The sequence below is a fragment of the Meleagris gallopavo genome, chromosome 27 (assembly GCF_000146605.3).
Source record: "Meleagris gallopavo isolate NT-WF06-2002-E0010 breed Aviagen turkey brand Nicholas breeding stock chromosome 27, Turkey_5.1, whole genome shotgun sequence".
NCBI lineage: Eukaryota > Metazoa > Chordata > Aves > Galliformes > Phasianidae > Meleagris > Meleagris gallopavo.
This window is the reverse complement of record NC_015037.2, coordinates 614,241-638,994: the sequence shown is the minus strand read 5'-3', so window position 1 is coordinate 638,994 and position 24,754 is coordinate 614,241. Positions and strand designations below refer to the sequence as shown.

At 46.0% G+C, this 24,754-nt stretch overlaps 2 protein-coding genes across 2 annotated transcripts; both read left to right on the top strand.

Moving 5' to 3' along the window:
• Nucleotides 1–5,189: 5,189 nt before the first annotated feature.
• Nucleotides 5,190–8,052, top strand: LOC104914422 (keratin-associated protein 10-7-like). The gene has a single exon (XM_031556916.1). It carries the CDS (start codon nt 5,815–5,817, stop codon nt 7,261–7,263), a length of 1,449 nt encoding a protein of 482 aa, XP_031412776.1. The 5' UTR covers nt 5,190–5,814; the 3' UTR covers nt 7,264–8,052.
• Nucleotides 8,053–11,893: 3,841 nt separating this feature from the next.
• Nucleotides 11,894–13,180, top strand: LOC104914415. The gene has a single exon (XM_010723896.2). The coding sequence runs from the start codon at nt 11,913–11,915 to the stop codon at nt 12,849–12,851; it is 939 nt and encodes a 312-aa protein (XP_010722198.1). The 5' UTR covers nt 11,894–11,912; the 3' UTR covers nt 12,852–13,180.
• Nucleotides 13,181–24,754: the final 11,574 nt, after the last annotated feature.

Genomic DNA, 24,754 nt, shown 5'->3' with positions numbered 1-24,754 from the left:
TTTTTTCTGTAACGCAGCACCCAAGCTCCCCACGATTACTTTAATAGCTCTCAAGAGACAGACACGGCTGAAGCACTGAATTGTCTGTGACTCCACATTCAGAGCTCTAAAAGCTCTTCTGTAAATCCACCAACCTTCATTTTTAAGATTTTTATACATTTTACTTCCAGTTCTCTGAGATGACAGCCAATTCCAGAGCCCCCTGCACTGCCTCTTGGATGCCTAATTCCCAGCCTAAATGTATTCCTAACTGCTGCTGCAGAATTGCTCTGCTTCTCAAGTAAAATACAGTGCCTCATTGAAAACCCATTGGGCACATCAGGAACACTTTCCAGGCAGTCAGCACATCAAAGAGGCTAATTCTCAATTGCTTCATTCATGCACTGGTGCTCAGGAGCGGACTTGTTGGAGCTAAGCCTGCCACCAGCCCTTTCTGGCCCAGGCAGGAGGATTTGCAAATTGCAAAACAGAACAGCTCCAGGAGTCACCCTGAATTTGTGCTCAGCTTTGCAATGCTGCTGGTGGGGAACAGGGAGCAGCTGGGGTGCTAATACAGATTCCTGTGCTTCTGGGGAGGGGATGAGATGGTGAAATGGCATCTGCACACAGGCAGGGTCCTGCTGCAATGGGGAGCATTGCTCGCCTTCAGATTAAGGTTGCTTTATGTTTCTAAAAAGACTTTGAATATCTCTGATGTTCAGGTACTGCTTTTGCAGCCTGAATTGCATTTGTTGTTATTTCTGGCAAGACTGAAGCTATAGGGCTTTAGATGAAAGCATTTGAAAAGTGCTAGAACAAGAAGGAGCTCCCAGGCTTCAGGTGCATCCAACAGTCTTCAGCTGCTAAAATACAAAATGCTGGAAAAGGGGGAGCATTCACTCCCAAAAGTCAAAAGGAAGCACCTGTGATAGAGCCTTCGTGGGAAGTTGAGCTCCTGGAGGTTACAAGGACTTTTCTGACACTCCAGGCCCTTCCCCTACCTTTGCATTGATTCATTGCTTCACTGATGGGTGGGGTGAGTTATATTCTGGTGAATCTGTTAAATATTGTTGGTAAGGCTGTGCAAAATATGACTTACTGTGGAGTTATAGTTCAGCAGTGGCAATTTTGGACTCTTCCTATTGCAAATGGAATTAATTGAGATTGAATAGCAGGAGCTGCAGGCTCTTATGGAAAGACCAATTCTTCTCCAGCTGTTTCTGCATCTGTTTAATGTCACAGATTAATGGAGATAATCTGAGTCATACCTGTGCCAATCTCATGACTTTGATGGCATCATACCACTGTACAAGGAGATTACAGGAAAAGGATCAGGCCCAGAGATTATACAAACATGCGCTAATCCTAAAACCATGCTGCTAGTTGAATTGATATGGATAAGGGAAACTTTTAAAGTTCAGTATGTGGAGAGTATCTGATGTAATAATGAACCCTGGCTAATAGAAATCCTCCCAACCCCAAGAAGGGGAGGAAGAGGCAAATCCCAGAGCAGCAAAGAAAGCTTAGGGGCTGCAAACCAACACTAAAGTGGCAACCATGTTTTGGGTGCAATCAGGTGCTGGTAGCAGCAGCATCCCAGCTTCTCTTGCACTGGAAGCCTAGTTGGTGTATCTAATGGATGTGGTGCTAGGGGCAGTGTTGAAACTTCAACTTCAAGTCACCAGAGCTATTGCAATCATGCAGTCAAATTTCTGCAAAGGTTGACCTCATGGAGCCTGGTGGCAGCCAGAACAAAGAGGTGCACTGGGCCTGCTAATTGCAAAACAGCAAGAGTTCATTAAGTAATAAGAAGCTTTTAAAATACAGTAAGGAGTCTATGAGAAGATTTTTTTTTAATTTTTTTTTTTTAATTGCATGATGATGAGGAGGTTTGTATTTTGCCTTCAGCACTGTTAAATCACTGAAACATCTATGCTTCAATTTTACAGCTTGTTGGGCTAATAGTACGCTAAGTTTTATTATCTGCAGCTTGCATGCTGCTATCTAATTACAAGTCTGATACAATAAAAGTATACTATGTCTGCTTATTCTCTTCTTTTTCCCTGTTCTTCACCTCCTCCTCACTGTGAAGCTCCCTGCTTGCAGCCTGGCATCTGTTTCACGTTGTTTTCAATGCCCAGAAACACGCATGCATGTAAGCAGCTGGAATGGGGACAGGAGGCTTCAGGTGGGCTGCAGGATGCGTTGATGGCTTTGGTTCAATACCTGCACTGCTTTGAGGAGCATTCAAACGTTACAATGCTCTGATGCAAAGGCAGCAATTTGGGCTGAGCTCACAGGCTGCCAGGTCAGGCAGATTCATTTCTTGGAGAGCAGAGAGCATTGGGAAATGCATTCCGAGCTGCTGTTGTCTGGTTGTGCAAAGCTGCTGCAGGAGGTGATTATATGCTGCGCTCTAGTGGCTTGTAGGGCTTTGAGGACACGGCTTTGGCAATGCTGGAGGATGTGGCCACCCCAGACCTGTGCAGTGACCTTAACCAGTGGTTGGCACCTGAGGGTTCTCCTTATGCTTGTGAGGTGTTGAGCAGAACTTGTCCTTGATGGTACTCCTCCAAATCCTTTCTTTAAGGAAATGCCCTCTCATTTGCCTCTGTTGTAGCCCCATATGCACAATGTCCTTTGTTAAACACTATTTTATTGTAGCTACTTCCTGCTTTACAACTCTGTCTCGTTAATCACTGTTTTCTTGTTAAATTTAATGGAGCAAGGCTAATTCTATGCTGCTTGAGATTTCAGCCTGGTGTCTTGGATCACACCTGGCCTATTTACTTTGTTTCTTCCATCTTCTTTTCTCACCTGCTTGCTCTTCCAACCACACTTCTATACCTGGAACAGGCCAGGAGCTGTGCATTCCTGGGGCATTAGCTCATGCTCCCAAAATGCCACTGTGTGACAGTGCTGCTTTGCATTCCTGGCTTATTAAAGAGAAGGCAGTGGTTTCCTAGCATCTCCCCTGGCATCTCTTCTAGGAGGTTTTTCATCTTCTCTCTCCATGGGAAGATACTTTGGCTCTATTCTAACTTAATTTTCCACTTCTATCTCAAGCTGTTGCCCATACTGCCAGATCAGCCAGGTACGTTGAAAAGAGCCCAGAAAGTTCCCATAGGTGACAACCACTGCTGGAAGGAGGTGGATCCTACTGGGGTGTCAGCAGGTGACAACAGAAGCACACATTTTTGACAGGCGTAGTCGTGTGAGAGTGAAATGCTCATTCAAATGTCATGCAGTGAAAGTCTCCCAAGTTGCCCTGCTGCCAAAATTAAAGTGGATCCTCATTCGTTTTTCTTTCTTTGAGTCTGGAGCTTTGGAGTGTGCTGAGAAAGTGGATTTAGATGCATATTCATGTACATATAATGGGGTATGGACATAAAAGACAAGTTGTCATTGGGATCTGCTAATTAAATTTGCTGTGGCTTTCAGTGAGTTAGGCAGGTAGTCATGGGTTGCATCCAAGTATTGAATGAAATAAGGATTTGTTTGAAGGTTGGGGCAGTGCCTGCATCCAGACTAGAGTAAAACTAATACAAACGTGAATTGCTCACCTCAGTAACAGGGAGGATCAGACCTGCAAGCTTTGGAGCTGAAAAGCAGTGAGGAGTTATGGTTTTGGATCAAAGAATGGGTTTCCATGGGAGGGATGCCACAACAAAGCCACACTGCTTGTGGTTCAGCTAATGATGAGCACACTCAGTGCTGGAGATGCCTATGGTAAAGGGAGCATTTCATTCCCTGCAATTCTTGCCTAGTGAAATCCAGTTTTTCACCCATGAATAAACCTTGAGAACCACTTTCATTGCTGCACAAAAGAGTTGCTAGGCTTTCATATTCAGTTGCATTATGAAGCTTTTTATGGACCTCATTCCTGGCCTCAATAATCACATGGGAGGGCTATTTCTGTAGCTCACAACAAACTGAGGTTCTAATGAGCATGTTCAGGAGCTGCCCTCCTTGGGGTGAGCTCCTTCTCCCCCAATGCTCAATGCTGGTGTGGCTCAGCACTGCTCTGATTCAATCCCCACATCTCTACATGGAGTCAGTGGGGAGAACGTGTCTCTTTATGGAATGTTTAATGGGCCAAAATGCACATGAAAGCATTGATTGAATCTTCAGAAAATTAATATCCTCATTTTCTGATCTGGGCACGGTGTGTGATAAGATGTTGACTCACTCAAAGGCACCACAAGACTAAAGGAAGTTTATCTGCTCCTGGTGCTGCTGGTGACAGCTGAGTTACGCAATGTCCGCAATCAGATGTGACTGTAGATCATCTTTTCCGCTCATATGAGAGTCACTGGATGGTGTGTTCCTACTGCTCTGATGATGCTGACTGCATTGGGATCATGGGATTATTGGGATTGGCAGCCACGCTCCAGAGCTACGTGAGCTGAGGATGCAGGTGGCCCTGGATCACCCACCCAGGGGGGTGATGTGGATTCCAATGGGAGCTTCTGGTTTTCCCTGGAGGAGCCAGTGTCTGTGTCCAGCTGCACACACAGCTGGACATTACAGTGGGGATGAGAGGTGCTGGCCTAACCAATGATTATGGGTAGAGAAGGATACGGAGAAGTCAATGAGAGCCATTTGTGTGCAGAAAGAGCCTGTGTGTTGGGACAGCCCCATCTCTAGGGTCCACCAGGCGGTTTCTGAGGCTGAAAGAAGGGCTTTGGAAAGCCACCACTGCTTGATGGTGCATATATTCCTCCCTTGCCAAATCTCGGCAGGTGGGTCCACCACTGCCTCTCCAAATACCATTCAATCTTACCATGCCAGGGAGGATTAGACAGGAGGTAATTACACGTACTACGGGGAGCGGACATCCAACTACTCATCCATGAGGATGAGCGAGTTGATGCTAGTCACTGTGAGCATTGCACACAGGGCAGCTTGTACACGGAGCTATTAGGCTGTGTCGTGGGTTCCTCATGCCTTAGGGGCACACTTAGCAGCTATATAAAAGGTCAGCTTCCATTAGGGCTCACTGGTCACATCACAACACTGTTCTCATCGGGGAGCTAGGTAAGTCTGCTTTGTGCTGAGCTTCTGTGGCTGTGGAAATGCAGATTTCTTGCTGCCTTTTTGCATATGAAATGCTTTGTGGGTAAGATTTTTAATGTTAGTGAGTGTGAATTGCTGCGTTAGTGTAGGAATGCACTCCTACTGTGTCTCCAGCTGGGTATCTGACCCCAAGGGCCACTTGTGAGCAATCTGAGGAACAGCTGTTAGCAGTAATTGGGGTGCTGCTGCTGTAGTTTGCTTTTGTGGATGTCTGACAACACGCAGAGCTGCTTTGGTGTATCAGGGAACATGGTGCTAGAAGAGCTGTAAGCAGGCTGTGTTCGGCTGTGGTATTGCTGCCCCTTAATTGGCTTTGGCTTCCTAATGAGGATGAACTTGGTGATGCTGAGACCAGGCTGTGAGCTTCTGTGTGTTCGTGGTGCTGTGGGGTCAGCAGGCAGTGTTGCCTTGGGTGCTGCTTTTCTCCTGCTATGGCAAATGGGGCTGGAGGATCTGAGATGCATCTGGGCCGTGGCTTTTTCTCAATACATCAGCAAGAGTTCATATGTGGTCCCCAACAAAACCAGAGGGCAAAATCTGGGCTTTGTGGTTGAAAGGCAGCTCTGATGAGGAATTTCTCCTCTGACCTCAAAGATCAGTTCTTCCTTCTTGCAGGTCTAAGTGATGGAGAGGGAGATGAGATCCGGGGGGATATTTCACGCTGTGTATCTCTGAATGTCCCTACTGTTAGACTTACTGCCATGTTTCTGAGTTATAAGTTACAGGTTGGGTACAGCTCTGGGACTGCGCCATGGATGGATGCACCTCCAGCACCCATTGGGTGCCTCTCTAAGAGCTCTGCTCTCTCACCTCTCATTCCAGCCCTGCCCAAACCTCACTAAGATGTTGTGCTACCAACAGCAGTGCTTTCCTCCTCTCCACCAAGAGCACATCTCCATTAAGTGCCCCCAAACACACCCTCTGATGCACAGATGGCAGTCAACACTGTGCACCCCGCAGTACGTGACCCCCTGCACTCCTCGGCAGCGGTTTCTGTCATCCAGCTTCTCCCCGCAGCAGTGTGTGACCCAGTGCATACCACGGCAGCAGTATGCAACCAAGTGCATTCAACAGCAACAGCGTGTGACCCAGCACATCCCACCAGCCAGGTGCGTGACAACCTGTGTGCCACAGCAATCATGTGCCACCCAGTGCACGTCGCAAGAGGCTTGTGTGACCAAGTGCATGCCCCAGCAGCAGTGTGCAACCAAGTTCATCCCACAGCAACAATGTGCAACCAAGTGCATCCCACAGCAGCAGCATTCAGCCCGGTGTGTGACCACATGCATGCCGCAGCAGCCATTCCTGACCAAGGGAATCCACCAGCAGCATAGTGCGACCATGTGCATCCCGCAGCACTGCGTGACCACGTACACCCCACACCAGCAGTGTGCAACCAGATGTGTGACCACGTGTGTGCCACGGCAGTGTGCCACCAAGTGTATCTCGCAGCGCTATGTGACCGCTTGTGCCCCGCAGCAATGTGCCACCAAGTGCATCCCACAGCAGCAGTGTGCAACCAGGTGTGTGACCACGTGTGTGCCGCAGCCATGTGAGACCAAGGGTGCCAGCATTTGTGTCCCGCAGCAGCACCAGTGTGCCACCAAGAGTGTCCCACAGCAGCACCAGTGTGTCCCACAGTGTGCCACCAAGGGTGTTCCACAGCAGCACCAGTGTGCCACCAAAGGGATCCCACAGCAGCACCAGTGTGCCACCAAGTGTGTCCCACAGCAGTGTGCCACCAAAGGGATCCCACAGGAGCAGCAGTGTGCTACCAAGTGCATCCCACAGGAGCAGCAGTGTGCCACCAAGTGCATCCCACAGCAGCACCAGTGTGCCACCAAAGGAATCCCACAGCAGCACCAGTGTGCCACCAAAGGAATCCCACAGCAGCACCAATGTGCCACCAAGGGCAGCCCACAGCAGCACCAGTGTGCCACCAAGTGTGTCCCACAGCAATGTGCCACCAAATGTGTCCCACAGCAGCACCAGTGTGCTACCAAGTGTGTCCCACACCAGTGTGCCACCAAGGGTGTCCCGCAACAGCAGCAGTGCGTTACCAAGTGCGTCCCACAGCAGTGTGCCACCAAGGGTATCCCACAGCAAAGTGTGACTCAGTGCGTCCCACAGCAGCCGTATCAGTCAGGTGGAGTGAAAATTTCAAGCCATGCTAAGAAGTACTGCTCTGCATCCAAATGGCCCTGGTAAAGAGGAGGGTCCATGGAAAATCAGTGAGGTATGGCTTTGGGGCAAAGTTATTTATCTTCTTCTATCACCTGCCAATTTATTGCTATTGTTTAATTCTGCTTTATCTCTGTTTTCCAGTCCTTTCCCTGTAGCTCAGCTCTGTTTTGGGCCAAGGTGAAATATTAATCTCTGCGTTCCAGATATCTGTGGCTTGTTCCTTAGTCTGCTGCAAGAAGTAGTTTAGTATGTTACTAAATTCTCACCTCATTGAAAGGAATAGTTTTAATAGGGGAAAAAAGTAGAAATGCCAAAGGAGTCCCTCTGATGACAGCATCAAGAGGACCAATGGAGTGGCCAACAAGGGCTCTGGGCTCAGTCCTGGCCTACAGGAAACGATACCCAGGCTGTCCTGGATCCCCCAAGGCTGCACATTCTCCAAAAGAGTCATTGTTGCTCACAGATTTGGAAGCCAAATGTAAATTTGCTAAGCAAAATGTATCTGAGTCTTGTTCCAACAGCCTTCATTGCAGGAGGTGGCCAGCAATCCCTGCTGACTCCGCATTGACTTCAGCGGAGTCCCTGAGCGAGGCAGGATCTCTGGTCAGAGGAGTTGGTTCTGCTGAAACTTTATATGTGAAAGTTTTTTTATATTCACTTGGTTGCTATGGTTAATGTGGAAAACAAAGCCTGAAACAAAAGAAAGTCTTGGAAATGAAACTGAAAGCTGTAGCACTACTCCTTTGTAAATGTTTGAGATACTGAAGTGATAAACTATGTTCATTATGCTGCCTGAAGATGTGTACTTTGCATTGTATTGAAAATAAACTATATATATGTATATTTATGATATACATATATATATACCTAAATAAATATAGTTCTCTGACCTCAGAGTAAACATTTTGTCTTTCTGCCCTTTGGTGGTTCTTCTTTATTACAAACAGTGTCTGTGCAAAATACAAAAATCCTATGGCATGCCCTATCATTAAGAGAATGAATCGGAGGCTGTTCATGCCAAGTGGATGATGCCTTTTGGAAGAGCCAAAACAAGTGATGCAAGAGGAGCTGGGTGTGACCCAGGCTGGGACGCTCCCTTGGATCCTACCTGGTTCTGACCCACTTGGTGACCTTGGGGTTCCACTGTGGGCTGTGCTGGGAGGTGAGGGATGGCTGTGGTCAGAGTGGGGCAGCTGTGTCCTGTGGGGTGCGGGGTGTGATGGAAGCTGAGATCCCACCTCCTCAGAGCGCACATGGAAGATAATTGGGGATGGAGCATGAGTGGCACTGACCATGGCTCTTCTCTCCTGTGTGGAGCTAGGGATGATCTTGCAACCCAGTGCTTTGCATTCCTTTATGGGAAGACCATCACTGCAGGCTTTGGGGAGACTTCACACCATTGTGACTTCCCTGTAGGAGTTAGGATGGCTGCAAAAATCACCCGAGTTGCGGACCTTATCCCATGGATTGGAATGGCCATGAGAGCAGAGAGCTCAGATTGGAGCCTGGCGCTGGCCCTGACTCATTGGGTGACTGCAGAGCGGTGTGCCTCGATTTCCCCTGTGCTTAATTGGGAATAATAACAGCCCCCGCAACTCTGCCCTGCGCTACACTGTGCGTCTCCCTGAGATGAAAGGATTTCAGAGGACTTCCCAGATGCTAATTAAGAATGTTTGGATGACAGAGCACGATGCTATCATCGGGTTAGTATTTTGTTACCTTATTGAAAACACTAAAATATACATTTGGATTACTTGAAGGCTACCAGACCTGGCTCTACAATATGAACTGGATTCATGGAGCTTATAAAAATGTTCTTAATCTGCTTAGCTGCTCTTTCATTCCTGCTCTTGGTTCCTAAAACCTTGGGTCAGATTATTTAATATTAGGAAGGGACATTTCATGGTAAGGAAGATCATTTAATTGTAAGAAGGGTGTTGTAATTCAGGGGAGTGAAGCACAGCTAATGGAAGCACGGGCAGGAATGAATGCTTTTGTCTTCAGCTGTGGCAAACAAGGTAAGCCTAGAGAGCACACGTGTCCCTTCAGTTAATATTGCTCTTGGAGCTTGGTTTCCTGGCACTCTAAATAGTTCAGCAACTGGAGATATTCTCTTTCTTATGGATGAGAAATTTTCCACCTTCTCCTCCAAGAGGACAAACTTCAACTCTTTGTGCTCTAGCAGGGAAGGCCTCTCTCAGATTCCCAGTGTGCTGAAGCACAGTTGATAGGCATCTAATTGGCATTAAAAGAGAGAGAAAAAAAAGCCAGGGCCTTTGTTTATGTAGACATGGCTGTGTTAAAACTCATTCCCTGCCAGCACTGGATGCTGCTGTTAATTTCCCCTTGGGTTTAAAACTAGCTTAAACAGGGAGCAAAGAGCAAGAAAGGGGATTTGTGTGTTTAGGACTGCAGGGATTCAGCTATCCTTCCCAAACTGCCCCAGCGCTGCCCCTTTTTTCTGCCCTTTGTTGTGCTGGGAAGGCATCATCTCTCAGCACAGGCTCTCTGGTGTGGATCATTCCAGCAGTGGCCATGCCCTTCACCCAAGGCCTCCTTAGCCCCAGTCACCCTCAGCTCCTGTGCAGGTGGAGGAAGTCTGCATGCCACAGTAATTACGCTCTGCAAGAAATTTGAGAGTCCTTCCTGGATGGTGTTTTCAAAGGCACCAAAGGGCCTTATGCATGCAGCTCTCCTGGAAATGAACAGTCCCTTGGGCAGCCCAGACCCTTTCCTCTGTTTATCTCAGCCAGTATCTTTTTCTCTGTAGAAAAACACAATTTTACTGCCCTGGATTTGCCACAGTGAAGCAGAGGAGCTGTAGCACCACGCATGGAGGCTCACAGCATCAGAGCCACTAACAGCATGTGCAGAGGATGCCCTTGGCCATCGAGGTGCTCTGCTTAGCATGGGGAGAAGCAGGATGTTCTCACAGGGTCCTCCAGCTCAGCGATGTCCCCTCGGTGCCCCAGTGACAACAGCACGGCCATTCCCTCCAGTATGAAGCTGCACGTGGCCCGGCTGGGACTGGCAGCAATTAGAGCATCGCGGGCCAAACCACCTCACCCCCCAGGGCACTTATTCACTATATAAAAGCTCAGCCATCACGGGGCTTTCCTAGGCACTTCTCTCCGGTTGTTCTCACTGATGAAGTGGGTAAGTCTGGCTTCTCACGGAGCTGCTGAAATGTTGCTTTGTTCCCCTGGGTGGCTGCAGCAGGCGGCGGTCCTGTGCTCACGGAGATGCATCCTATGGGGATGTGCGTGGCTCTGACAGCAGGAACAGCTCTGTGCTGAAAGGAAGGATGTTGGGCAAGCACCTCCTGAAGGACTGCGGAATTGGGAATGGGATTTGTGGGCTTCTCTATGCTTGCTGTTAGGTCTGTTCCAAAGGAAGCTATGGGCTGCATGAGGGTCTTGGTGCTGCTGGGAGTCAGGCATGAGCCCACATGTGGAAAGGCGGCTGATCTAAAGGATCTGGTGGAATTTTTCTGCCATTCCATGGAATTTGAGCAAAGCAGCTTTTCAGAGGACAGCAAGAAGCCTATCGACTTCAGAATCAACGTGAAATCAGCAGAGATTCTCCAGACAAACCTGAACATGTTTACATTTCTCCATAGGCTAACAGCCAGGGGTGCAAACATCTCCCTGGATGTGAATAATCCCCCTATTCTAGAAATTTTTTATCTTGCTGAGCATCACCAGATGCTTTGGTATTGTATGTGCAGTAGTAGCATTGCGATTGTTGTTTTTCAATGGCTGTTTATATTAGTCAATGATTATTGTAATCATAGTGATAATGATAGCAACGCGCAGTGATGTTATTATTAATAGTCACCCAGCAGTAGGCTTTTGGGCACTGTACTGTAATTATAGACAGAAAGAGGGGTGCTCAGAAGATGCACTTTTTTTATGATCACTTAATTACAGACTTTAATTCCTAAACAACGTCAAGATGAAAACAAAGAAAAATAAAAACCTGAACATTTTCTGAGCACTTTTCATATGCCATTGCTTCCAATACTTGGGCAGGACTGGGGTGAAACCTGCCAGAGATTCTTCCTTGATGCTCCTCCTTCCTTCCTTGGTTTCAGAACCAAACAGAACGCTTCTGCTACTCTTCTCTTTTTACTTATCTTGATGCTTGCCCACGGGACAGCACAAAGCAGGGACTGCAGAGGTGCTGCTATGGTATAAGGGACCAGGCACTGATGGCAGCTCAGCTTAGATGTGCTCCACAAACCTGTCCTCACCCTCAGTCCTTTTAACTACGGTTTGGCTTTGTGCTGCTGAGCTGCAGCCACGCCTGAGGATTGCAGCATGGGCACACCTTTAATTCTGGCTTGTCTTTCATCCTCAGTGCTTGGGAGGTGCGGGATGGGAACTTGAAAGAATGTCCCAGTGGGGATGGGGGAGGTTTAATATTTAGCTCATTTTTGAAGGGCAGCAAGCAGCCTCTTTGTTTTCCTGGCTCTGATTGTTTTGGGGCTCATCAGGATATAGGGGAGGGAGCTGAGAGCAGCTCCCCTGGGTAATCCCAGCTGGGTTCTGAGTCACCTACAGACAGTGACCTCCAGCAAGACTGTGTGCAGGCATCACCATGAAACAGCCTATGTGGGTGTGAACTGTCCATCTTCTTCCTGCTTCTTCCAGGCTTAACAACCTCCCAGGACCATGCACTATTATGGGGAGAGGTACAAACAGCTGTACCTGCCGGGCTCCAGCTACGTCACTGAAAGCCACCAGCATTGCACATCCCAACCTGATGCATGCAGCACCACATGCCACCCACTGAGCATCATCAAGAGCCCGATGCCCAGATGGCAGAGCTACGTGCAGCCTTTCACCTATGTGTGCTCACAGCCCAGTGTGACCCACAGCACACTGCTGCCCTGCCAGCCCTGTGTGCAGCAGTGTGTCATACTGAGCCCGGAGCCCTGTGAGACCACACATCTGCTGCCCTGCAGGAAGCCCAGCGTGCGGCTCAGCCCTGCTCAAGCTCTGCAGTCCTGTGAGAATGGTCACTTGGAGAAGAAACGCGTAGCCAAGAGCCTCCCACCCTGTGCTCCACGGTGCCCAGAGCCAGGCAAACTCAAGTTCCCACCATGTGGGATCAGGTATTCATCCTCCTGCAAGGATGAGTGCAGGTCAAGGAAGGTCTCCAGGTGCCTGTCACAGCGGTATGGTACGGAGAACCGCTGCCTGCAGGGGATGACCAGTGGCTACTCCCTGCCACTTCGAGGGGTCACTGAGTGCCCCCCGCAGCAGTGCGTGACACAGTGCTTCCTGGAGGAGTACATCAGCCCCTTCCCCCACCAGAAGTGCTCCAAGGGGTACCCAACGCAGGAGTGCACCACCACTTGCACCTCACAGCAGGTGCTCAAGTGCCCCCCTGGGAGCGGGGCCAAGGTGAGCTCATCCCAGCAGCGCCTGGCCAAGTGCTCGCTGCTGCAGGAGGGAGCCAAGCATAAGAGCTCATCGACTCAGCACATCAACAAGTCCAAGTGCCTCCACCCATGTGCCATCCAGCGTTCACCGCGGCACCATGCGGGGGATGTGAAGCGTTCGAGTCACTCCAAGAAGAGCCGCTGTGCTTCCAAATGGCTCTGGTGAAGGGGCTGAAACTGCTGTGACAACAGCAAGCCATGTAGTTGGGGCCTGAGGTTGTGTTTTCCCCCATTCCTAACCCCTGGAAATGCTTTGCCCAGTCTTCCCCTTATTGTAATCAATGCTAACCTTGTATGATACCTTGCCTTCCTCCTGCGGTTCCCCTGTAGTTATTCCTGCAACAGAATTTATATTAATGAGACACTAAGTAGCTCTGAGCAGGTGCTCAGATTTGAGCTTTGAGCTGATACAACTTTGCCCTAGCATTTGCACTCCAAGAGATTGTTACTGTTACTTCATCAGTGATTTTAACTGGTTGTGCCCAGTGTATTAAATCTCAGGTTGCAGCCAGATCCCTGCTGTCTACTGTCTCATTCATTTTCTTTGTGTTTCTGTCTGTTTTTTCACTCTTTCCAACACCGCCTGACAAAACTGCTCCCTGCTGTTGTGCTTTCCCTCTTTGTAAAATAAAGAAAGCAGTCGTGCTGTTAGGACTAGAAAGGTTTACGGTAGTGGGAACTGATCCTGGTGCTGGATAGCTGGGCAGAGATGCAGAAAAACAGCAGCACAGGCTGTGATACAGAGGAAAACTTCATTAGTGCAATGAGACTCATTAGCAGCTGTCTGCTGTAATTTCACCAGTGCTGAGCAAATTATGAATTTGATTCTGTGGCACAGCCCCTGGGATAGCAGAGGTGGGAGGGTGATGCCAAAGGTCCCTGTGATGCTGTGACTCCAGGCTGGCTCTGTCTGCTTTCAAAATGATCAGCATCAACCGTCTGCGGTGATGAATCTGCAACCAGTTGGACAAACAACTTGCAGCTCCAGCTGTTACCACATGGGGACATCTTCCTAGAGAGCAGGAATCAGTGACCTTGCTTGATCGGTATTTTGCCTAGCTGGTGTGTACATATAAGGTCCCAAAGCACACCACCCTGTTTCTTGAGGGAGCAGTGCAGGCAGCCGCCCTCTGCCACCACCTAAAGGAGAAGCTCAGTGCTGCCTTCATGCTGAGCTGTGTCCTGGCTGCTAAACTCCTCCTGATCCCTCTGCTTCTTCTACAGCCCACCGAGCAGGATTTCCACAGCTTCCTTTTTCTAATAAAGTGACAGATTTGCTCATACAAAGAGACCAATGCTGCTTGCAGTCCTCCCACACTGGAATTGTTACTCCCTGTAGGGAGAGAGCATTCATTTAGGGACATGATTTAGCAATGGGTTGTTAGAATTAGGGTAGTATGGGTAGTTGTGGTTGGACTTGATGATCTTGAAGGTCTTTTCCAACTTTAGCAATTTTATTAATTTTAACTCTGGGGAATTAAATGCAAAAAGAAGAAGCTGAGCGAGCTCCTGGTGACCTCCCTTGGCTCAGCCCCTTTCCTGTCTCATCTCAATGCAAACCTGGCTCCTCCTTCATGTAGCACACATTACAGGGGCATGGGGATGCAGCCCCATAGGGAGATGGAGCTCCACAGCTCATAAGGGGAAGCTCTACCATCTGCATTTATGCCACTTGCACAGCTCAGTGCACTTCACTACTCTCAGCTCCTCTAAGAACCAAAGGGTCCAACATTCCCTTTGGTTTCCATGAAAAAGACCAGCAGAAGGTTTCTTTTTAAAAATTGGAAGTTGTTTCTGTGCATTTTGCTTTTGACAAAGGTGTTTGGGCTTTGATAAACAAAAAAGCTGACCTCTCCATTAAATGGTGCCTGGATTTTTTATACTGTTTTGTTGGTGAGAGTCAGTAATATAACTCTGTCTTGCAGAGAGCAGCTAGAGAAAGGATGAAGAGCTCCAGGTGCCTTTGGCCACTTTGCTCATGCTCACATGGCCACTGCTGTATCCCAAGTGCATCATTTCCCCTCTTCCCTAAGCTGCTCTGGCAGCAGATCCATGCTCCATCACTGTCATTGGGTTGGATCTGCTCACAGAAAGTTCAGGAGCTCTGCAGAGAGCTGATGGCCCTGAAGTTGACACAGCACTGGTGGCCCTGAAGGTGAAGTAGCTTTGGTGGCCCTGGAGGTGACATGAGGCAGTGCTGCATCCTTGTGGCAGTGAAAGCCAACCACAGACTGCCTGAGCCACAGTGTGGGCAGGAGGAAAGTGATGATTTGCCTTCCACTGGCATTCAGAAAGCCACATCCAGAGTTTTCACATTAAGTATTCATTGGCACAAGGATTGGAGCAGACCTCTTCCACCCCCAAGGGAGCCCTCAGCATCTGTCTCTGAGTGTTCAGCTGGGCAGTGGCAACAAGCCAGGGCAGTGGGAGTGAGAGGAGAGCTTGGTGGGTTCATCTTACTTCTGCCTTCACCCACCACATAAGGGTTGAGAGAGGATGGGCTCTTCTCTGATGCACACAGTGATAGGATCAGCTACTAAGCAGCTTTCTCTGTGTTTAATTTCTCTTGGCACAGCCTTGCAAATCCTAGCACTGGATAACCCCTCCAGACAAGCTTCATAGTGACCACTGTTATTAATTGGTGCAGGATGTTCAGGATTGGGTTGCTAAACCCAATCCCAGGTTGGTTTTGTGCAGGTAACATCTGAAAATTGAACAGATGAGGAGGTGTCAATGAGTTTCCAGTTTGAGTATTTGGGTACTCTGCAGGTAAAGCAGCACAGAAGCAGGAATTTCCTATTTTCTGAGAAACATGAAGCACAATTATATGCGAACTGTCTGCCATCCCTATTAACAGAGCTCAAAAGGGCTCAATGGGGAACCTGGAATCCTGGCTCTGGCTTTTCAGATAACTTTGTGTGAACTTTTCACTGCTGTTTGTGAAAGAATGGGGAAAATAACCCCAACAACTGAGACTGGTAAGGTGAGGTTGCCACACAGCAAGGAATGTCAAAGGATTTCCAAAATATTCATTATCGCTTTATGCATGCAAAGAGTTTTATCATTAGACTATTAATAGCACGTTAGCTGAGATAAACACCTCAGGGCTGAGTAATAGCATCATAAGAATATGCATTTTTTTGATTGAAGTGCCTACGCTGTTCCCACAAACAGGATGTTGTTTTGAGCCCTGATAACTCACAGCGTTTTGCATTTTCATTAAGTGCTGCATTTCTGTTCGCAATCAAAAGCAATCATTTCAAACGGGTTAGAAGGGCTTCTGCTCATATCCCCACACACCAACAGTTGCATCTCCCCATTGTCCAGGCTGTTCAGACGAACCCCTGCTGACTGCTTATCAGATCCACTGCTCAGAGCATCCATGGATGGAGACTCCATGACATCTCTCAGCAATTCCTGCATGTCAGTAATCACGTGAATAAAAAAATTCCTCCCTGCTTAATTCTCTCTATGATGGACTTTTGGCCCACGACTGCTTCTCTTGTTTTCAGCAAGTATAAACTGCAACTGAATGCTTCCATTTTTGTATCTACCTCTAATCTGCAGACATTCTTGCCTTATCTTCCCCCTCCCCTCCCCCCCAGTCTTCTGTTCTATAATTGAGCATCATTCAAGATTATGTTTTTTAAGCTTCTGATCTTAGTGACTGGTGCCAGATGCTCACCAGCTGGTCGATACCTAGAGCACAAGTGGGGATACCCAAGCAGAATGTCAGCTTCCATCAATAAAGCTGTGACAGTAACAGGAATCAAATAACCAGATTTTTTCCATCAAAATTGGGGATGTGAAGTCAGCAAAACTTTGCTCTCCCCTCCTCACAGTGATTACAGGGGTGAACACCACAGTGCTCCCATGTAAACACTATGGTGGATGTAGGGGCCTGAATTAAAGATCATGTACCTTGGTGCATATCATATTGCAATGCTTTGTTTGTTATCTGCAAACCACTGCTTGCACAGTCAGCCTGAAGCCAAATCCAGACAAACTGGAGCTCAGTGCATTCCCACGCTAAGACTGGCGGAAGTGGGAGAATCACATCAGCAACAAATTCAGACCATAAAGATACACAGAAGAACCCTCCAGCGTGTAACAGTATGTACTGCTGAGAATTGAATAATGTTGGTAAACAATGTTAAAATAATTACAGTAATTATAAGTGTTACACATGCAGGAAAAATTGTTTGGAAAGTAATTAAGACCTCATGCACATGTCTCATCTTCCTGGAAGTTGAAGAAGGAATATAAAACTCAAAGGATTCAGAGCTCCTCTGGCCATTTCTCTTGACTTCCTCCTGGACAGCTGGTAAGTCCCATTCACATCTATCTAGTTATATCAAGCAAGGTGTTGCTTTAACATCAGCTGGGATTTAAAAGCAAAGCACTCTGGTTTCCAAAAGTAGAAGGGGGATTCTGTCTAGAAAAGTCTGCTGGAAATTACCTGGTTGTAGACCTGGACTGTGTTCAGCCTCAAAAATGCATCAGAGGAGATTCGCATCCTCATTAAAAATGAAATCTAATTTTCTTATTATTAAATAATTGTATATATCTGCGTGTTACCTAATAAGAATGATATTCTAACCCTAATTTGGGTAGAATTTGGGTAACTTTTTCCATTGGAAAAGATTGGAAAGGATTGGAAAAGAACCGAGATATTCAGGCGGGGTGTGCAATGACAACCATACTTGCATGTGGAAAGAACAGCGTTCACTTCACTAAGAAGTACTGTCTCCCAGACTTTGCCACCAGGTATTCTTGCTGCTCTGTCCATAGCTGGAGCCTTCCTCTTTGAGTGACACTTTATTGGAGCACTAAGAGGAGGAAGTACCTCTGCAAAGACAATAGTTTTCATGCTGAGCAATTTCAGGGCTTTTGTCACGAGAATATCTGATGCTGAGCATTGACAGATAAGAAATGTTATAGGAGATGGGTGAGGGGATCCCTTAGATAGTTTTGTGCTGATGTGGTGCCCGGTGCAATCTCAGCAGAGGTGCAGAATCCTATTACAAGAGATTGTCTGAATAAGGGCTGGATGTGCTCTGTCACAGCCACCACAATGATCCCATTTGGCAGAGCAGGGATATCGATCACGATATGCGTGACGAGCAGCTTTGTGGCACCAGCAGTGCTTTGGTTGAAGCTGCTAGCCAGGATCTGTAGCTAGAAGTAGAAAAGAGGCACCGAGCAGCTGGAAACGGCCCATGGATAAAAGGGAGAAATTGAATGGGATGGAGAAGGATTAAACCTGGAGGATTTAACCACTACAGGATGAAAATGGTGTTGGGGATATGATGGGGATATGAGTGCAGCAAGAGGACTGGAAATAGGCTGGGAATCCTGGACTGACCCAGGAGCTCCATCTCCTGAACTCAGGCTTGAACTGTCTCTGCTGCAGCACCTATATTATATGCACAGCCTCTATGGCTGAAATACCTGAGCCAGGTTCTTACCGCTTGCACTGTTTGTGTTTTAGGGTGCTGGGCAAGGTGTCAGCACTTCACAAATCCTCACTCTGCACTGCAGCTCCGCCACCATTCCTCCCAGATGTCCTTTGGGGCCGGGTGGTATGCAGGACCCTGCTCCAATCCCTGCTCCACACAGTGCCCGCAGCCTCTTGCTACCAGCTGCAATGAACCCTGTGTTGTATCCTGCCCTGCCTCCAGAGTCATCATATTCCCCCCTCCCGTCATTGTGACGTTCCCAGGGCCGATCCTCACTACGTGCCCACAGGAGACAGTGGTAGGAAGTTCTGCAGTCTCGGATGGATGTGCATCAGCCTCCCTGGCATCTGTAGGGACAGAAGTCCTGCACTCAGAGCCATCTGCAGAAAGATCCATCCCCAGACCCATGTCCCAGTGCACTCCACAGTGCTCTTATGTGTTTGCTTCCCAGTGGGTGCACCCTTGCAACAGAGCCAGCTACAGACACCACCAATCGCCTGAGAGCGAGAAGGAAGAACACATTCCAGAGAAGGAGAAACCAGAAACAGAAAACACAGATACAGCAAATGAAGATAAAGAGACCTCAGAAGCATAGCACAGCAGTACAGGCCCCAGCCAGCATGTCCAAAGGTGTTGTACATTCCTTCTGCCTCTCCCAAGCAGACTTACCTATGTCTTCTTGAAGTTATGCTTTACATTAGTTCCATAGTATTTTCCTCAAGCACATTCTCAGGCCAGCGGGCAATCCAGCCAAGAAGAAATGGCCCCAGTTCCAGTTTGCATTAACAGGACCTTTGAAACATCCGGCATCTCATTCTCAGGAAAAATTTGCTCTTTTTTGCATTGTTTTTCCAGAAAAAAGCAGGCAGCAGTAGTTTCAAAATCAACACAAATAGAGTCAGACAAGAGATTACAAACCCTTTCCTTGCTGAAGCTTGTTAGACTGGTCCTTGCACTTTGGGAAATTAGTCATCAGGAACTTCACTTTTTCCTTTGATAAACAAACATACGTTGCATATACACAAGCCATTTGCTTCTGCCTTTCATCTTCACTGCACGGTAGAAGTCTAGCAGAAGAGAATTACTGTATATATATTTAGTTTTATTTAAGAAAATAAAAATGCTATTTGGTGAAATGTGTCACTGGTATACAGAAGGCTGAATGCAGCATGAGAATGTCTGTATCAGCATCTCGAATGGTGTCCTTTGCTCTGTTATTTATTCCAGCAGCCTCATCCTGTCCTCTCCCTCTCCATTAAAGTTATTCTGCATCATTATTGTGGTTTTCTCATTTTCTTTCTCTTCTGCTCCAAATTTTCACATGATTTCTGGTGCAATTCACATGGCCAGGCCAGTTTAAAAACTGCTCATCCACAGAGGGACAAAATAATCAGCCCACTGTGCATCCCCAGTCCCATGCAGGAAGAGCCTTCATTTTCACTTTCATCACAAAACTTTCACTCAGCCCTCATCCTGTTCAGTACACTCTGTGACTTTGAGAGCTCCTGGCTTAACCTGCTGCTGCAAGCAATAAGAAAAAAGGGACAACACGCTGAGGAATATTCCTTATGACTTATTTTTGCTCAGAAAAATAACCTAGCTCCCCTTCAACTCTATGTCCCGATTCCACTAAGGATTTGTGCACATTTTAAGTACATGCATTGCTTGATCCCAGGAACATGTGGGTACAGTCCGCGTCTTTTGTAAGCTAACAGCCCCTTCTAACCAAGGCAAAAAAAAATGCACAGGCAAACATGTTCCCAGCACAAGTATAGAATTATTTAAAAGCAGTGAAATGGGACAGCTGGCTGAATGCTAATTTCCCATTGCTGCTGAGCTGTGAGCAGATGATGGGAACACCAGGGTGTGCACTTCGTGCTGGAAACAGTCTGTGCAGCCCCACAGACACAGATGCTTTGCCAGAGACTTCAAAGGGAAAAGGAATTGCAGGGAACTTTACAACAAGGTGAAAGCAGCTGGGATTCCTGCCAGGAATGCCGGCTTGCCCTGCCCTGCCTGTTGCGAAGCTGCAAGTGCAGCTCTCTGACACTGTCTGTCTTTCCGCTTGTCCATCAATCCATCCATCCATCCATCCACCCATCCACCCACCCACCTACCCATTTATCCATCCATCCATCCATCCATCCATCCATCCATCCATCCATCCATCCACTGTTTTCATCCTCACACCGCTCTGCTCACCTGGATGTCCACCTTGAAGACAAGCAACCCATGCATGCATTCTAACCCCCAAAACCTGTTTTTCCTCACATGAGCCAACCCCTATCTTCCAATATAAGGTTGCTCTGCTCAGCCAGTGAATCCTAAAAGGCAGAACTTGGAGAGATCTGAATTGCTCCTATAACAAGACAGGAACTCTTCAAATCTTCTTGTTAGTCACTGATGTTAGCATGTGCCCTACTTTATTGATCCGATATGGATCAATCGCTGCATCAAAGGATGAGCTTGTGAACTGGGCCTCGGTTCCCCACCCTTGATAAGATGGGAGGCAGTGCAGGCATACAAGCCCATGTTGTTTTCTTGGATCATGCAAAAAGTGTTGTAATGTTGAAAATGTTGGTAATGAGGTCGTTGACAGGGTGGGGTTCCCAGGAGCCTCCGATCCCAAAGACCCAGTCTGATTCACTGCCTCCACCCCATCCAGTCCAGTGGTTCAAGGGGTTTGGGGATAATCCAGTTGCACAACAGGGTTCAAGGACCGATTTTCACCTGCTGAAGATGACACACAAATTATTTTTTAGAAAAAAAAAGTACAAAGCCTGAAAACAGTTTGTTTTTGGGAACAAAGCACCTTGCACAAGCCCTGAGCATCTCAGCATAGAGACTTGGAGCTCAACACCCACTGCAGAAGTTTGTGTAATATCCAAGCCATAGCTTGAGAGATTTTGATAAACAGCTTAGCAAAAAATCCATTATTCCTGATAATATTGCATCTTCCTGCATATTTAACCTCCACTATTGCTCTTTTCTCCTTTACCCAACTCAAATGCACCGCCATAAACATACTTTCCCTGCCTGACCCTGTGTGTTTCAGTGCTTTCTACCTATTTTGACCTGCACGTGGGCACCTCTGCCTCGCCCTGTTTTTCCATTTACTACCAAGGATGCCACCTTTCATTTTTGAACGTCCTACATCACCACTGCTTCTTGCAAGCTCTCATTCTCTTGACACCTGCATGGCACAGACAATTATCGCTTTATGAGATAACTGCTACCTAAAAGCTATCTAACCTGTCTAAGGGCACTCTATTCAGAAGGGTGGATCTAGGATTTAGACACACCTAATTATCATTAGTCTTAATACTTATAACCTGTCATTATAATTCTAATATTGCACATTAGCCAAATTTATGATGGAGGCCAGTCAGGCCAAGGCACGGGATGGGCAAGAGAAGGAGTAGAATGCAACATGAATGCTTGCTGCAAAAGAGGATCTGGCACTGTAATTCAGATGTTTGCTCTGGATGGCACAGTAAAACAAATAAAATGGCATAGTAGAGCTTTTCTGGTTGGTTAGTTGGTTGGTTAGTTGATTTTGGAGGCGATAACTTAACTATAAACTCATTTAATTGTCTTCCGTGCCACTAGAACAGTAGTTTTTTTTTTTTTTTGCCCTATAGGCTTGAAGGAACCTATATCTGCTGCCAGTTCTTCTTGCTGAGATTAGAATGCAAAAAATATAAGAAAGTGATCTTAATGCCAATAAATACTGACAAACTGTGGTGACTCTGTGATCTCCATGTCAGAGGGATTTCTGAACTTCCAGTGCTTCCTAAGTCCAATTCTGCAACGGGCAGCGGAACTACTCACTTATAAATCACAGAATGATTTTGGTTGGAAAAGACTTTTGAGATTCTCAAGTCCAACCACCAACCTGACATAATGAGAGCCATCACTAAGCCTCATCCTTTAGTGCCACAACATGATGAAATGTGCTTGTGGGAAGGTGAATGCACGAGTAGATCTCCAGGTGCTACTGAGTGTTCCTGCTGTCTACAAGAGAAGCTGAAATATTTTCAATACCTAAGTCCACCTGGGTTTGATTCTCACCCCTGTGTCCTCCTTTCTCCTGTGCCAACCACAGAGTTTCACAACCAATTGCTATGGTAAAATCTGTAGAAAAAATGAGGGCTAAGGATAATGCTTTGTTACGATCTGCAATAAGAAGATAGGCCATTTCCTTTCAGACAAATGAACCTTCAGACCAATTTAGAAAATTATAGCATGGCACAGGTGAGGGCAATAGCAATTAAGGCGATTTCCTCTTTAAGATTTAATCTTCATATGCAAAGCAACTGTGTGAGCATCAGAGTGCTACTCTGGGATTTCTGAAACCAGAAAATCAATGAAGGCCAACAGCATCAAAAAAGCAACATTTTCATCCACATTTTGATTTTTCTTTTTCATGAGGTGAATTTAAAATCAACATTATGAGCACCAGCTCTGTGCTTCTTCCACCAGACCAGATCACTGGGTTATGTGGTTTGCAGCTCTATATCCGAAGCAAGAAATTCTTTAGGGTGAAATATAAGGTCCTAGCTTTGGGTTTTTTTTTTCTTCTTCCTATATTAGAAACATTTATTTTTCATCTGGTGAAAGAGGATGCTTATTTTTCCATCTATGAAATAATTATTTGGTGTAAGATAATAGAGATTCAGGTGATGTAAAATGAATGCTGCAATATTGTCAGTTACTCCATTGCATTTTCATTTCCCACACTTTTTTTTTCTATATATATTCTTTTAAGAACGTTCACTACAGTTTGGCTTGAAAAGCATCATTTGATATGTACTTCTTTATTTTTGTTTTTATTTTTAATCTTATATAAACCATGAATTCATCTCACTTAGCACTGTCAGGGAAAAACATTGGTCATAATCATATGAATGATTAAACCAGCACCATGTTCTGCCTATAACATTGGAGGTAGTTAAGAAGCTGTGATTTGAGCAAGTTTGTGTATATATGTATATATATATACATATTTAAAAAAAAGAAACTCAAAAGTTTTGAGCTCCTTATCTTTCTCTATGAAATATTTGGTTTTGTAACTCCTTTAATTGCTTCTGCTATCGATCACTGTAATTATCAGTTACTTTTCATTCCCAGAAATTATGTGACTCATTGTACTATTCAGATTGCTGTCGCATCTCTATTGGCTGCATGCGTTCCTCTGGTTTTTATTCTGATTTGAGGGTCACAAAATAATTTAAAAAAAAAGTAACAATAATAAAAAAAAAGACAAAATGTAGACGACTTCATTTTAGCTTTGGCTTTAATAATCTGCCACACAGAGATAACTCAGAGGTGAACGATGTAAATGTGATCAAATGAATCGTATCAATGTTTGTCAGGCCTTGTAAATTTATTTGGGTTGTGGTTATAGGTCTGTATTTAAAGTAATGTTTTCTCTGGGGCCTCTGTTCCCAGACACCAATTGCTCTTTAGCATGAAATATTGAATGTGAGTATATTTCCTTTAAAAGGAAAAATTCCCTAAGATTGTTATCTGGTATGTCAAACAATCCTTTGTTTGCCCACAGGTCATTGAGTATCCAGCTAAGCAATCCTCAGAAAGGCAACAGTTTGAAGGAAAACCAACCTAATTTTACCATGAAATTTTCCAGAAGAGACAAGGTGGGGGGAAATGTGTATAACATGCTGCGTGGGACTGAAAATTATCTAATAATCATAAGCTGATATCAAAACAGTTGCAACAAAGGATAGTATCACTGGGGAAAACATTCTGTTTCACAAGATGTAGGGAATGATTGCGTAAAGGTGTCTCCCAGTTTCTCTTCTCTATGACAGCATATAAAAGTGCTCGTAACTGCGGTGTCTTTAGCTGCCTCTGCTGACTTATTCCTCTTGGTGACTGGGTAAGTCCAATATAACTGTATCTGTTTGGAATTATAGCTGTGGTTTTATAGGTGGCATTAATACGTGGTTATATAACCTATCTTCTGGTAGGATAGGAACTTATTCTCTATGAACATCTTTGAAACCTCGTTTGAGCAGGGAAATAATAATGGGAGTTTCAAAAATGTGGATGGCAGCGGTTCCTAGGAATTCAGCTACTATCCCCATTTAGAAGAATGGGAAAATTCTGTTTCTTCTCTTGTTGCTCTTTCTGATTTTTTATACAGAAAAAAGAACAAAAAGTTCTAAAAGAAAGCTGTGAAACCTTTAATGAAAGGCAAAGTTTCATATACAGTATGAGATCAGGAGACTGGGTCAGTTCTTATGATGAATACTGCAGTTTACAAGAGCTTTACAATAAAATTACAAAGAGGGTTCCCAGTTCTCATGGGATCTGACTGATATTGCTACTTTGAAGCTGAGCAAACTCATCCCACATATGCATATATCTATTTCTTCTCTCTTACTACTTTTTATTGCAGTTTTCTAAAATTATTTCTACATCTAGACTACAAATTAAGTAGCGTAGTAGTTTCGGCCCTTCATGCATTTTGGCTGTTAAGGGAAGTGGTGTTATACATCAAAGTCTAAAGTACAAGATCTTTTTAAAGAGGATATCTAAGGATAGAGAACGCTCCAACACTATCAGAATAGCTCTGAACCCCCAGAAA